This window comes from Podarcis vaucheri (genome assembly GCF_965113315.1).
Source record: "Podarcis vaucheri genome assembly, chromosome: 13".
Taxonomy (NCBI): Eukaryota; Metazoa; Chordata; class Lepidosauria; order Squamata; family Lacertidae; genus Podarcis; species Podarcis vaucheri.
In genome coordinates, this window is record NC_138751.1 from 55,935,086 (window position 1) to 55,951,058 (window position 15,973).

Consider the following 15,973-nt stretch of genomic DNA (forward strand, 5'->3'; position numbering starts at 1 on the left):
AATCGCTTCTGGTGCAACAGGACACCATGACGGAAGCCAGAACACACAGAAACACTGTTTACATTCTCGCCGCTGCAATACCTATTTATCTACTTGCATTGGTGTGCTTTTGAACTGCTAGGTTGGCAGAAGCTGGGACAGAACAACGAGAGCTCATACCTGGAACCGCGGACCTTCTGATCAGCAAGCCAAAGACGCTCAGTGGTTTAGAGTTAGACCACAGCCCCACCTGCTCCCTACAGACTGGATAGTGTTATCCATTCAGTCACTTCATTCTGCTACATGTGTAGACACAGCTGTATTGACTAGACTAGCGTACATTTGACTACAACAACAATAAGTAGAACCTGCAAAAGAATGTTGCTATGTGGAGTTCTTCTGTTTACTGTTCCACTTAGTTAAAAATGTCATTCTCCGTGATACTCCATTCTATTCACCTTCCTATCTGGCTTCTGGCTTTTCTCCCTCTGATCTATGACCACTGGGCATAGCCATTCTTGGTCTGTTTGTGGGGTTCAGCCAGGGTGGATTTGATTTAAATCAAATCAGTTTAAAGCACGATTTAAATCACTAGTCAGTAAGACTTGATTTAAATCATTTTTTTTACAGAAAGACTCATTCTTGCTGGTATAATCTTAATATGTATTTACAACCAGATGGAGGTTTCCTTTTTGGAATAATAAATTTTCAGAGTAGTTTTTACAGTTACTGTATATAAAAAATTACTGATTTGGTAATACTATTAGAAATACATAGATCATTATGAAATCATTGTGAGGTTTAATAAGTTAACTGTTTATATTTGGACAACTTTTCTGCTGTACTTTATTGGAAGGAGAAAAATAATCATTTCCTTAATAACAATTTAAACAATTTATTGAACTAAAGCAATAACATTATAGCATATGTATCCATGTTTGTTAACTGGTGTGGTTAGACTTTTAAAAAAAACAACAACTTTGAGTTTTAGCACACATGAAAAACGTAAAACAAATCCTTATTTCCTGATGAATAGCCTTTGGACTATAATGTAACTTAAATAGAAAACTATCTTTAGAAAGGTTTTTCCTCCAAAAGCATTTTGTTTTAAAATTCCAATTAAAAAAAATCCTATTTAAATAACAAACATATATATATATATATTTTAAAAAACACTAATTTTTATCCACCCTGGGTTCAGCCTCTTGAGGGTTTTTTCTTAAATATTTTCTGTACTTCTGTAAACCTTGGGATTCCTTCAAAGTAGCTGATAACTCCTTCATGTGCAAGGGTGGTGCTGTTTAGGCTACATGAATAATGACACGCCTCTTCCTGTAGAGGAGTTTGTATAAACAAGCCCGATAACAAAATGTTGCAGTGTAGCCCTGATGTTCATATATTCCTCAAGCCTGTGGTTCGGTGTGTGTATATGTTTTACTTCATTATCATTTTAAAAAGTTTTTGAACATTTAAAAGTGCAGCAAGTCAACAGAGCACAAGACTTCTGCATGCAATTGAGTGCTTGGTTTGAACATATAACCATTCCAGGTTTTATTTTACTGAGGGCTGGAACACTCATTGTCTCCAAATTCAGTCCTTTATTCTATTTTCTATAAGCATTAACTTTTATATGCAAAAAGTGTGTGGGCACAAGCTGTTTGGAGTGGTGCTAAATCTGCCCCTGGTGATTGCACCAGTTGACAATGAATTCTGCTTCTGTTTGATCACACCTATATGTGACAGAAAGTTAGAAACTGGGTGTTACAGGTTGTAATTTTCATACAATACCTTTAGGGGCATAACACCCATGTAAGCAAAAATACAGGTTTGTGCCCATACAGTCTAAATTTAGATCATGGGTGGGGTGAGAGAATAATAAAATAGGAGGTGAGAGAGACAGAGGCAAGAAGGGTGTATGTAAGCTGTGGGTAGTGTCATTTACTGAATATGGCGCAAAGGCATAATGAGGTATATGTATAACACATAGGCAAGTCTGCTGTGGTGCTAGGGGCTGTAAGCAGGTGATATATTCCTATAATGTTTTGCTTCCATTCCTGTGATATTTTTCACATACATTTAAGGATTAGATTGGTGATCAGGTCAAATGAGGAGAACTGGTGGGCCACATTAGGCCCATAGGCTGCAGTCTGTCCACCATTGGTTTGGGCACTGCGACTGCAAAGACCTTGTCTCATGTTGCACTTCTGATGGTGGCAGGATATGAAGCAAAGCCTCTTGCTGAAGATCTGAACATCTGTTTCTCAGGCAGCCTTGGATCCAAATGGATTTCAGGGCTGCAACAGTTATTTTTTTATCATTCTCTTCTAATCTTAGATGGTGTGTTGGTGTACTCCAGGTAGTCATAGTCTGATTTAAGCCACCTTGTAATAACCCATTTGGTTACTGAACCACTGATATATTACAAGTGAACTTTTTATTTACTGTGTTTGCTATTGTTTAAGATAAAACCTATTTGGGAAAGAAACTACTTTTGCCATTTTTATGGACGTTCAGTGTTTGTTTACAGATGGTTGCCTTGGTGATATTATCTTGTGTACATTATCAGCAGTTTTTGAGTGAACAGATAAATAGACGCCATATTTAAGCACTTGCCTGGTTGCAATAGGTGATGCTCCATCCCTCTTCTGTGCACAAAATAGTAACCAAATGGGCCATGAGAGGAAGGAAGCACCATCCTCAGTGCCCAGCACTGAAATGCAATGGGCAAGAAGGGTAGAGCCATCTCATAGCATCCATGTAATTTCTGTGGGTGTGTTGGCAAGACTGAGGTAAACTTACCTTTGTATGATATAATTAAAAATAAGCACAGTCAATTCACTTTGTTCATTAGAATGCAGTGGTTTTTATATTGACTTTCTGTTTACCAGACAAGGGTGGGTGGATTGAATTTTGAAGGAGTGAAATGTGAATTACTGGTTCAACCGTAAAACAGCTCTAGGATGATCAAAGCCAGTGTATACCTTGACAGCAGATAATAACAGCCTGCATGAAGAAGGTCTAGCCACTTAGCTTTTTGATTCTCATATATCCTAGTTGAAGTAATGCTTGTTCCAGAGTGCTATGTTTACAAGTGTTTTTAACAAAAGGGTAAGCCCTCTCATGGAACTGCTCATAAGAGAGCCTGCCTTGCTACTGAATCTATAGTCATTCTAACACTGCTGGCATAATGATATTGTCTGAATATTTTATTTAGGTTTTGTTCACTACTTGAAATCAAGTTTTGTACCACATTCTTTTATTTATCTATTTTTGAGTACAGTGGTACCTCCGGTTATGAACTTAATTCGTTCTGGAGGTCTGTTCTTAACCCCAAACTGTTCTTAACATGATGTGCACTTTCGCTATTGGGTCTCTCTCTGTCGCTGTGCCACCGGTGTGCGGCTTCCGCTCACATCCCGGGGCAATGGTTGCAACTAGGGGCATCTACTTCTGGGTTAGTGGAGCTCGTTACCTGAAGCATGCATAAGGAGGACGGTTTGTAACTGGAGGTACCACTGTGCAGATATGTACTTTCAGAATTACATGTATTGAATTATCATGTATTGTTAATACCTTCAAAATTATCTGTTCCTATTTGCTCAACTTTTCATTTCTTCTCATCTGGAAAGTTAAAAGCGAAGACTGTAGTATCTATTTGTAAAATATGTAAACATTCACCACCTGCTGGGGCTGCCATTTCGAAACCAGAAGTTAGCTATCAGAAAATGTCTTAACAAACAAACAAACAAAATCCTTCCAGCACCTTAGAGTCCAACTAAGTTTGTTATTGGTATGAGCTTTCGGGTGCATGCACACTTCTTCAGATACACTGAAACAGAAGTCACCAGACCCTTATATATAGTGAGAGGGTGGGGAGGGGTATTACTCAGAAGGGTGGTGGAAAAGGATGATTGGCTGATAGGTGTGGTAAGCCTGTTGACAACTGTTAACGACTGCAGTTGGTCTTACAGGAAAAAGCAAGGGGTGAGATGGCTAAAAATAGCTTTATCATGTATAATGAGATAAGAATCCAATGTCTCTATTCAGACCAGGTCTCGCCATGGTTTTAAGTTTGGTAATAAGTTGCAATTCAGCAACTTCTCTTTCCAGTCTATTTCTAAAATTCTTCTGTAATAAGACAGCTACTTTGAAATCTTGTATAGAATGTCCTGGGAGATTGAAGTGTTCTCCTACTGGTTTCTCTGTCTTGTGATTCCTGATATCAGATTTATGTCCGTTTATCCTTTGGCGTGGTGTTTGGCCTGTATGTCCAATATAGAGGGCTGAAGGGCACTGTTGGGATTTGATGGCATACACAATCATAGAAGATGAGCAGTTAAATAGTCCTGAGATGGTATGTTTGATGTTGTTGGGGCCAGTAATGGTGTTGTCCGGGTGTATGTGGCAGCAAAGTTGGCATCTGGGTTTATTGCAGGCTCTGGTACCAGTGTCCATGTTAAGTCTGGTTGTTGTATTATTGTGGGTGAGGAGTTGTTTAAGATTGAGTGGCTGTCTGTAAGCAATGGAAGGTTTTCCTCTCAGAGCTTGAGAAACAGAACTCTCATTGTCTAAGAGAGGTTGTAGATCTCTGATGATGCATTGAACTGTTTTAACTTGGGAGCTGTATGTGATTAATAGTGGTATTCTGTTACTTTCTTTTTTGGGTCTGTCTTGCAGCAAGTTCTCTCTTGGTATCAGTCTGGCTCTGTTGATCTGTTGTTTAACTTCACCAGGCAGATATTTTAGTTCTAAAAAGGTTTGCTGTAGATCTCTTAGGTGAGAGTCTCTGTCTGTAGAGTTGGAACAGATGCGGCTGTAATGTAGGGCCTGGCTATATACAATGGATTGTTTCGTATGTTTGGGATGGTAGCTAGAAGCGTGTAGATATGTTTGTCAGTCAGTTGGTTCACGGTATAAGGTCTATACACCCATCCTGTATTTTTATAGTAGTGTCTAAAAATGTATTTCTTGCATAGATTGGTTCATTGTTAGGTTGATGGTGGGGTGAAAGTCATTGAATGTCTGGTGGAAGGTGTCCAGGGTCTGTTGACCATGTGTCCAGATAATAAAAATATCATCAATGTGTCACAGGTACAAGAGAGGTTTGAGTGGGTAGGAGTTTAGGAAATGTTCTAAATCTGCCATGAAGATGTTGGCATACTGTGGGGCCATGCGGGTGCGCAATGGTGTGTTGTGCTGTGTTTATTGAGGCCTATCGTTCTTGAGATTTCTAAGAAAGTGTGCCACAGAGATATTTTTCATTTCTCAGGTAATTCACCAGGCACTATTTTTTTGGAATTCAGCAATTTCTGAATTTCACTCAAATCCAGTGTTCAAATCCAGCACAATGGTACTATCAGTTGCACAATCCAGAAAGGGTGATGAAGGAGAGTCCCCAAACTACCTTGGACTTTGTACTGAGCTGTTGAGGAGGGAGTGCCAGCCTCTTGCTGCCTCCTGGACCATGCAGTCAGGTCAGGTGAGGCAACTATTCAAACTCCCCCTTACCTAGTGCGAAATAACATCACCCATTGGATTATAACCTGGCTGCTCCTTCACCAATGGTCTACCAGTTACAGGAAAAAGGACAGTTCCATTTGGCCCTTAGAGTAGCCCTTAGTGCTAGTCGAGTCACCAGGGTGCATGCACATCTGATATGCCCCAGAATGCCAGCTGTCATTGCATCCTCTTGCTGCATGTCCAACTTTGCAGCATAGCAGCAACCCCAATTCAGAAAGAATGAGAGGCAAAGCTCCCAAGAAGTAGCCCAGTGCAGACACTATACTGCAGAAAACTAAAGTGAATTCAAACTGTTCAAGAGCAAACCACACAGAGTGCTTAATAAAGGACTCTCCTCCAGATACTTCTTGATGATAATTCAGGTCAAGGCAATCCCTGCAGACCTCAGCAAAGACCTCAGTAGCTGTAAAATGAGTATCGGTAGTTTTGGTCTCTATAATGGAAGGTGCAGAAAATTATATTGTTCCTAATTTACCTTCCCTTCCCCCTCCTCCCATGAGCAAGCTGTTCTACTAAGTGTTCAGTGCAGCAGAGTTACCTCTTGAAACATAACACTTGGACCACGAGGAATAATCCATGTGCCTTGCCATTGTGTGAGATTAATTTACACAGCTTGTCAACTTGGCACGGTGCCCACATTCTTCAGGAATCACTCGCTTCAGTATGCAAAAATTAATTATGGAGAAGTAAATATTTTAGTTGCCAGTAAAAACACACACACATTGCAATAAGGAAAACAATAAAATACTGAGAGTTTATTGCTTTTGACTGTCTCTAATCATTCCCATTAGTGTCCAGGTTAAAAGCTTCCCATAGACTTTATTTTGAAGCAAATAAAAATGAATGATAGTGAAAACATTCTATAAGGTAATTAATTCACAACGGAACATTTAAGCATATCATGTTCAGTTTTCTGACTATGGATGCTTATATATCCAAGCCACCACCATCTATGTAAAGAGAGGTGCATAAGTGAGCTTGGCCTGGAGCCCCTGTAACAACAAAGTGAACTCATTGGTGGATAATAGTAGGGCATTTGTTGTGGTCATGAGGTTTTGGACACAGATTTATTAATGTAACTTTTCATGTAGTATGTATCTTTAGCACCTGCTTTTAATAGGCTGATCCTTAAGACTGATTCAAAATGTCCCATTTAAAGCATTTCTTAGTTTCTTTCCATTGGGTGTGAGAGAGACAGAAATGCAGCTTTAAGAACTTTTGAGTGTTTAAATTGGCTATGGAGGAAAGTGGATTCAAAATTGGTTGCAATGAAGGTTGGCTACAGCTTGTGATCTTTGAGGAGAGAGCTTTAACCACAAGCCTAGCTTTGGCTGACATTCTAAGCCAAACCTTGCCTTAGTACAGTACAGTACAAGAATAAAGACTGGGGAGGGACACAGCAGCTGCACTCTCCTCTTTGGGAGCCTTTACATTTGTGCAATCCTGGTAAGTCATAGTTTGCCTTACTGTGACACGTGAATCAAGGGAGTAGAATCTGATAGTTACACTCTTTAACTAGTTCTGGGGAAAGGGGGGTGTCCAAAAGACTTTGGAATTGAATGTCTTTTCTTCCTTCTCCATTTGTTCTTAAAATTATTTCCTTTAGTATTATCTAAAGATACTAGAACAATATTATTGGGGATAACAGATTTTTGTTCCCAGTTCTTTAGATAACAGTTCAGAAGGAAACAATCTGTCCCTCACTTCCCCATGTTTTAAGTTCTGTACTGTGAACCCTTTTATTTGGTGGTAATGGAACAATGATTTGGACAGGCAGGCAGAAGTGTGATCAGCACAAAAACCATGCTATAAATATGAGATTTCATGTGGCAAGATGCCATCTCAAAGTCTAAAGAACTCAGAATTCCAAGATGGAGCTCTATTGTTAAGAGTCAGAATCTCCTTGAAAGCAGAAAGTACTTAAATGGTAAAGATAAATCGTAAAGAGACGTGGGTGGCACTGTGATCTAAATGACTGAGCCTCTTGGGCTTGCTGATCAGAAGTTTGGCAGTTCGAATCTCTGTGACAGGGTGAGCTCCTGTGGCTCTTTCCCAGCTTCTGCCAACCTAGCATTTCAAAAGCATACCAGTTCAAGTTGATAAATAGGTACCACTGCAGTGGGAAAGTAAATGGCGTTTCTGTGCACTGTGGTGTCTGTCATGATGTTCCCCTGTGCCAAAGCGGTTTAGTCATGCTGCCCACATGACCAGAAAGCTGTCTCTGGACCAACGTCTGCTTCCTTGGCCTGAAGCAAGATGAAGTCGCCTTTGACTGGACTTAACCATCCATGGGTTCTTTACCTTTACCTCTTCTAAAATGGGCGCTAATATTAAGATGTGGCTCATTGCAGAGACTTTTGCAAGAACTGTGGAAAGTGTAGAAGTTACAGACAATCAAGAAAATAGTACTGCAGAGAATGTTTCGCAAGTCTGAAAAATCCCTACATTGCATGCATATAATTCATGAATAAATAAAGCCCTTCTTTGCACCAGAGTGTAAAGCACCACTCACACATGAACTATAAACAGCATAGTCAACACAGCATGGTCAACACTGTTTAAAGTTTAACTATAGGTAGAGAGCATTAATCAGGCTGTAGTGGTGCCTGGGAGAAAATATATATACTTAGTTAAGTCTGTACATCTCAGGGAAGCAGCATAAAATGTGTTGCAGGAACCTGGACCATCTTCTTGTTCTATTAGGCAAGCTGCAGGTAACAATGACTGTACTGAGGTGCATCATTGCTTTAATGAAAAATAGTGGAAGTTATACACAAGCTCCATTCATGCTGGATGCCTTCTACTTGCCCTATTCATGGGCAAGAACTTTCACTGAAACAGCTGATCTGTGGTGAAACACCTTGGCAATAGAGATGTTGCAGTCCTATTATATGAACCTGTCTTATCATTTTATTTATTTATACTATGGCTTTGCTATTCAAGTGACAACACTCTCTCAAGGAAGCAATAGAATTCCTCAAGGCTTCAGTTAAGGAAATGAGTGAATTGGCAGTCATTGTATGAAAGTGCAATGTGATTTAAAAATGTGATTAAGGGTTACAAGCATGGCTTTATAGCAAAATGTGGCAGTTCTGTTCAGGTTGCCAGCCATTCCATTTGTTCTCCCTCCCCATTTCCCGTTTTTGTCCTATTTTGTGCCCTCTGAATATGCACCCTGTTTTTTTCCATTTTCTGTTTTGGGCTCTCCCTTCCATTTTTATTTTATTTTTTTAAAAATGGGTGGGGGAAATGGACATACATTTGCCTAATTCCAGGTATGTTAGAACTATGTACTCTCACTGGGTATAGAATGCTAACTGACTGCTGGGGGGGGGGAAATCCCCCCCTAATATAATGGAGTGGCTGAAACCCCAAACGGAAGCCCCTCCACTTTGACAGGAGTGAAATGCTGCCACATGCACGTGAAGTGGAAGAGGAAATGGTTCACAACAACTGGAGACCTGGATGATGCTAGGGGACCACTCTACAGAGTCTTCCACTACACAAGTCCCCATCTTAGCCATAGTGTTATCAGCAGTTGTTCTGCTGGCTCTAATGCACTCAGAAAAATGGCAGCCCTCAAACAAAGTTTGCATTGCTTAATGACAATATAGAATCTAAAAGGATACACCTCAGTTGTGTTGATAAACCTGACTTTTTATGCAAATCACCATCTGCAAATGATCAGGACCTACAATATTCTCTATTGATATCTGAAAAAATATTATTATTTCCAGGTCAGAATTGCAAGGGCTAGTCATATGGGGAGTGTTAGTGGGAAAGGAGCATGTTTGGTTCCTTTCCTGGCCATGCAGCGAAAGTGAACCCTTTTGTTTCTACTTATAAGTGGATGATTGTTATTTGCTGTTAAGAAAAAAAAATCTATGGCCCCGGGAACACCGTCCCTATAGTTATAATGACTGTTAGCGTGCTAAGTTAGTGAACAATAATTGTTGTATTTATTAAGGGCTCTTGTATTTTGAAAATGCCCCCCCATGACTTTACAAATGCTTTACAAAAAATTTACAAAAGCAAAATGGTATTCTGGTAACTTAAATTAAGTTATAAAAATGTAATAGCCATCTAAATGATCAAATCAGTACAGTGGTACCTTGGGTTACAGACGCTTCAGGTTACAGATGCTTCAGGTTACAAACTCTGCTAACCCAGAAATAGTACCTCGGGTTAAGAACTTTGCATCAGGATGAGAACAGAAATTGCGCGGCGGCAGCGGGAGTCCCCATTAGCTAAAGTGGTACCTCAGGTTAAGAACAGTTTGAGGTTAAGAACGGACCTCCAGAACGAATTAGGTTCTTAACTCGAGGTACCACTGTACATAAAAAATCATCTTACACTGTGTGTATTCTTGTTTTCCTAAGCAGTTTGGAAACTCCAACAATATTATGACGTTCTTTTTGAGTTTCTTTAACTGCAACACTATTGTCCCACTATTGTACATCTTGATGTGGCATGTGTGGTGAATTTAGAGGAAGAGTTTTATTTACTTACTTACATGCACAGAATTTATATACTGTATATTTATATACTGTAAAACTTCAAAGCAGTTTAAAGGAAAGCTTGTATATAACCAAAAACATATGTCTGTTATATGTAAAAATGTACTTTGGCATCTTTCTTTGCAGGTTGTTCAGCAACAGTTATGAACTCTCGGTTACGAGCACTAGGTGGGAGAATAAATAACATTCGAGCATCTGAACTACCAAAGGAACGCACCCGATCTGAGATCATTTGCAGTGTCCGCTTTTTGGATGGCTCAATGCAAAGCTTCAAAGTTAGTGTAAGTCTTGGGATTTTGAAATGTGTGATATCTGTAAAGCATAGGGCCCCTGTGTTTTGGGGTTTCTGGTCCAATTTGGAAACTTGAGAAACTGTTGCATATCAGATATTTGATCCTTCACTGCACAACATCAACTTCACAAAAGCAAATTGGTTCTGAAAAACTGCTGCTAAAACTCCTTCCTTTTCCAATGTTGGCATGGTAACATCCTTAATAGATGGTTTCTTGAAGGAGTCAAATACAACATCTGTTGTGGTGCAACATTCATTGAAACTGGACAAGATACCCACTTTAAACAAGTCTGCTTAGTCTTCAAAGGTCACTACATCCTTGGGTTTCCCATGGTCTGAATTACTGCCATCCCATCCATTACAGAACATGTTAGAATCCAGGTTTCTTTCAAACTTAGCTGTGAAATATTCTCTTCTTGTTGACAGTGATAGTGGCATAGTCCACATCTCTTGCTTCAAGAGGTTAATGACCTCAATAGACCTGCCAGCGTCTATGGATGAAAGGTCACAATCAGTTCAGATAGCTGAGGTATATTTTTTTTAATGCTAACCACTGCATATATGGAAGAAATATTTTGTTAACTTTTTCTTTGGTGCATGTAGGTTGACAGTTTATCAGCGACAAATGTCTGCAGTTTTTTATTTATGTGCATTCAGCACATCATGTGTAATTGGCTCTTGGGGAATGTCTGGTGATTGAATCATGCAATGTCTATAGCTTTTACCATTGAGAGTATTGCATTATACTGGACAACCTGGACAGGTACTTGAAATGAAGCTTCTGTCTTATTTGTGCCAAAATTGGGTTGGAAAATGGTATGTAGGCCAGGAATATCAACATGTCAGCTAGTCTGATAGTTCAGTTCCGATATTTCTTCCCCATGGACACTTCTGTAGAAAGGAACTGTTTGAGATGCATGGAAGGTCCCCTTCCCACCTGTTATTTCCTCAAAATTAGAAGGTCCACTTCCCAGCCTCTGTTCTCATTAACATGTCTCATGTAGCCTGAAAGCAAATCATGTCTGAAATTCATTGGGGCAATTACCGGTATATTTCCATGTGCTAAGAATCTTGGGGTTATTGCTGCTGTTATGGTACTTTTCTGGGGTTATTGCTGCTGAGACAGTACTTTGAACACACTCAGTATTGAATGTGGACCAAGATACCTGCCAAGTGACAACTTTATAATGCAATGTGCAGATTTGTTTAAAATTGAGAAAATTGTTGGATAGTAAGGAGCTCAGCATCCTGTCATGGCATATTCTGTTCCTTAGAAGTCTCTTCTGGTTCATATGCTAATCAGAGAGAAAGCTCAGAATGTGAAACCAATATATCCTTAGAATCATAGAATTGTAGAGTTGGAAGGGACCCTGAGGATCACTGAGCCCAGCCCCCTGCGATGCAGGAAAATGCAGTTGTCCCATATGGGGATCAAACCTGCAACCTTGGTTTTTATCAGCACCACGCCCCAGCCAACTAAGCTATCCGGACTCCTTGATAAGGATGGGTGCTCAAACCCAACTTCCAGGTATTGCTTTCGTACTTAGATATGGAGTTAACCCTGCCCTTACCATCACTTTGAAGTCAATGCATAGTTAAAGCGCTTGTCGTAGCTCCAAGCCTCAGTCACCAAACTCGGACTCTCAGCTCAAGGAAACCGGCAAGCTTTGTTCAAAAAGTCAGTGCATGGTCTCAGCATTAGTAATAATAATAATAATAATAATAAATTTTATTTATATCCCGCCCTCCCCAGCCGAAGCCGGGCTCAGGGCGGCTAACAACACTAAAATAGTGCAACATTATAAAAACATCATAAGAATTAATTAAAATCAGAATTGATGGCAACCATAAACTAAAGTATTGTAAGGATTGCCAAAGGAGGGAGTCAGGCTGTGCCCCAACCAAAGACCTGGTGGAACAGCTCTGTCTTGCAGGCCCTGCGGAAAGATGTCAAGTCCTGCAGGGCCCTTGTCTCTTGTGACAGAGCGTTCCACCAGGTTGGAGCCGCAGCCGAAAAAGCCCTGGCTCTAGTTGAGGCCAGCCTAACCTCTCTGAGGCCTGGGACCTTCAAGATGTTTTTATTTGAGGACCGTAAGTTCCTCTGTGGGGCATACCAGGAGAGGCGGTCCCGTAGATACGAGGGTCCTAGGCCGTATAGGGCTTTGAAGGTTAAAACCAGCACCTTAAACCTGATCCTGTACTCCACCGGGAGCCAGTGCAGCTGGTATAGCACCGAATGAATGTGATCTCGCAGCGAGGACCCCGTAAGGAGTCTCGCTGCGGCATTCTGCACCCGCTGGAGTTTCTGGGTCAGTCTCAAGGGCAGCCCCACGTAGAGCGAGTTACAATAATCCAGTCTGGAGGTGACCGTCGCATGGATCACAGTGGCTAGGTCAGGGCGAGAGAGGTAAGGGGCCAACTGCTTAGCTTGGCGGAGATGAAAAAATGCCGCCTTTGTTATAGCTGTAATCTGCGCCTCCATAGAGAGGGAGGTATCGAAGATTACACCCAAACTCTTGACGGACGGTGCTGGCACTAATTGCACCCCCGCAAGAGATGGGAGTTGCCCCCTCAATCCCATATCGTCCCGTCCCAGCCAGAGGACCTCTGTCTTCGAAGGATTTAACTTCAACCGGCTCCCACGTAACCATCCAGCCACAGCTTCCAAGCATCTGATCAGTGTGTCTGGGGCCGAGTCAGGATGGCCATCCATCAACAGATAGAGTTGGGTGTCATCAGCATACTGATGGCAGCCCAGCCCAAAACTCCGGACAAGCTGGGCGAGGGGGCGCATAAAGATGTTAAAAAGCATCGGGGAGAGAATCGCACCCTGAGGCACTCCACACACCAAGGAGTGGCGGGATGACAGTTCCCCCCCAAGCGCCAGCCTCTGTCCCCGACCAGAGAGAAACGAGCGCAGCCATTGAAGGACTGTGCCCTGGATCCCCACGTCGGCGAGGCGGTGGTCCAGAAGTTCATGATCGACCATGTCGAAAGCTGCTGACAGATCTAGAAGAATCAGCAGCCCCGACCCGCCTCGATCCAGCTGTCTACGAAGATCATCTGTTAGGGCGACCAGAGCCGTCTCGGTCCCATGACCAGCGCGGAAGCCGGACTGGAATGGATCCAGAGCCGATGTTTCATCCAGAAACCTACCAAGCTGTTCAGCAACCGCTCTCTCAATCACCTTACCCAGGAATGGAAGATTCGAAACTGGGCGGTAATTGGATAGATCTAAGGGATCTAATGATGTTTTCTTTAAGAGCGGACGCACCACTGCCTCCTTCAGTTCCCCTGGGAATGTCCCGGTGCCAAGGGACAAATTGATGATATCCCCCAGGGGGGCCCGTACCTCGTCTGGACATGCTCTGATCAGCCAAGACGGGCACGGGTCGAGAGGACAAGTGGTGGGCTTTCCAGCTCGGAGGAGTCTGTCCACATCGGCTGGGGATATCCGGTCAAAGTGGTCCAGTACTGGACCCGAGGACAGTCGAGGGGCCTCCAGTTCCTTTATTGTATCCAAATTGGCAGGGAGGTCATGGCGGAGCGACAGGACCTTCTCCGCAAAAAAGCTCGCAAATGCCTCACAGCTGTGTGTCGAATTGTTATTTAAATTTGGCTGTCCTTCGAGGGACGTTAAAGACCGAATTATACTAAATAATTGTGCCGGGCGAGAGCTAGCGGATGCAATGGAGGCCGAGAAGTAGGACTTCTTAGCGGCCTTCACTGCCATCTCGTAGGTTTTCATAAAAACCCTATAAGATGTTCTTGAGGCTCCGTCACGGGCACCCCGCCATACTCGCTCTAGCCGTCTGAGGTCCCGCTTCATTTTCCGGAGCTCCTCAGTAAACCAGGGAGCCCGGTTTCTGCGGGGTCGCAGAGGGCGCTTAGGTGCGATCTCATTGATGGCTGCCAGGAGCTGGGTATTCCAGCCCTCAACAAGCTCAGTCAATGAGTCGCCAGGGGGAGAAAGGTCCTGCAAGGCTTGGCGGAATCTATCAGGGTCCATCAGCCTCCGCGGGCGAGCCCAAATCGGCTCACCACCTAAGCAGGGTGGGGGTGGAACATCAATCCTGGCTTTCATAGCATAGTGATCAGACCATGGCACCTTCATCGAAGGAAACATGATCACATCTATACCAGCGCCAAAGATCAGATCCAGCGTGTGGCCTGCTTGATGTGTGGGGCCCGAAACAAACTGGGAGAGCCCTAGTGTCGCCATGGAAGACACCAGGTCCAGAGCCTGTGAGGAGGGAGTGGCATCAGCATGGATGTTGAAGTCCCCCAGTACCAATAGGTTAGGGAACTCCAAGGCCCAGCCGGCCACCGCCTCCAGCAGGCCTGACAGGGTGGCTGCTGGTGCGCTAGGTGGCCGGTACACCAGCCAGACAGCCAAGCTCACCTCGGAGCCCCACACTAGGCCAACACATTCAATGCCGGGGATCGATGGCGGTGGTAGAGCCCTGAAAGAACAATCTTCCCGGATTAATAATGCCACCCCTCCCCCCCGGCCCACAGTCCGTGACTGGTGGAGGACGGAGAAACCCGGGGGCGCCATCTCTCGTAAGGTAACAGTTACCCCTTCGCGCACCCAGGTCTCCGTCACACAAGCCAGGTCGACCCCCTGCGAGATGATGAAATCTCGCAGGGTGGCGGTTTTGTTGCCTATAGACCTGGCATTGCACAACACCAGTGACGGAGGTGAGTAATCCTTTCTCACCTTACCCTCGTCTCTCGGGATGGGGCGCAGATTGGAAGGGGTACGAGCATATCCGTATCTCGATCCCCTTCGCCTATGCCATCTGCCCCCACCGCCATACCTCCCTCGCCCCTTCACAGTAGGAATCCCAAGCCTCATACTCGCCTCCATTTACAGAATATAAAAGCAAACAAAAAATACACCGAAACAAAACCAATCCCCACCCCACTCAACAAACCATCCCACCCCAACCCAAAATAAAACAAACAAAATAAAAATACATGGATAAAAAACCACCGTTTCTGGTGGTACAACAAAATAAAAAGTAAAACACCTTTAAAACATTTTAAAATATATAACACGCTTAAACATTTGCTGCCACAGCAGCAGTGTCCTTAGAGCTGTGGCGGTGGTGAGTATGGGGGCCGCCCCCAGGCCCAAGGTGGAGAATGGGCTTGCAGGGGGAGCGGTCCTCCCCAAGACTCACTGGCAATAAAACAATACAAACAAGAAACAGTAAAAATTACAAAAACATCAAAATAAAAAATAATAATTCCCCAAGCCCAACCAAACATCAATCCCACCCCCACCCCCCACATACAAAAAAATCCAGATTTAAAAAAATAAAAAAAAATTAAAAAACACTCTGTGCCTCTCCGGCAGTAACAACTGTCCTAGTGAGGCCTGTCAGGCCCCGCCCTGGGCCAGGTGGTAAGTGGCAGGAAGGAGCAGGGCCCTCAAGCACTCACTCAGGGGAGTCCTCCTGGGCAGCAGGCCGCAAGCAGCACACAGTCCTTGTGAGGCCCCAGGCCCCGCCCCAAGCCAGATGGTAAGTGGCAAGAGCAGGGCCCTCAAGCACTCACTCAGGGAGTCTTCCTGGGCAGCAGGCAGCAAGCAGCACACAGTCCTTGTGAGGCCCTGGGCCCCGCCCCAAGCCAGATGGTAAGTGGCAAGAGCAGGGCCCTC

General features: G+C 43.3%; 1 protein-coding gene across 6 annotated transcripts in view; it reads left to right on the top strand.

Annotated features, from left to right (window-relative positions):
- PTPN3 (protein tyrosine phosphatase non-receptor type 3) overlaps positions 1-15,973 on the top strand; it is a 101,115-nt gene that overhangs the window by 37,774 nt on the left and 47,368 nt on the right. For 5 of the 6 annotated variants that reach the window (XM_082194759.1, XM_082194758.1, XM_082194763.1 and 2 more), the window contains exon 2: positions 10,143-10,297. In XM_082194759.1, coding sequence (XP_082050885.1) covers positions 10,143-10,297 — 155 coding nt within the window. The remainder of the gene's footprint in view (positions 1-10,142; positions 10,298-15,973) is intronic. The other variant, XM_082194760.1, reaches the window with a different exon arrangement.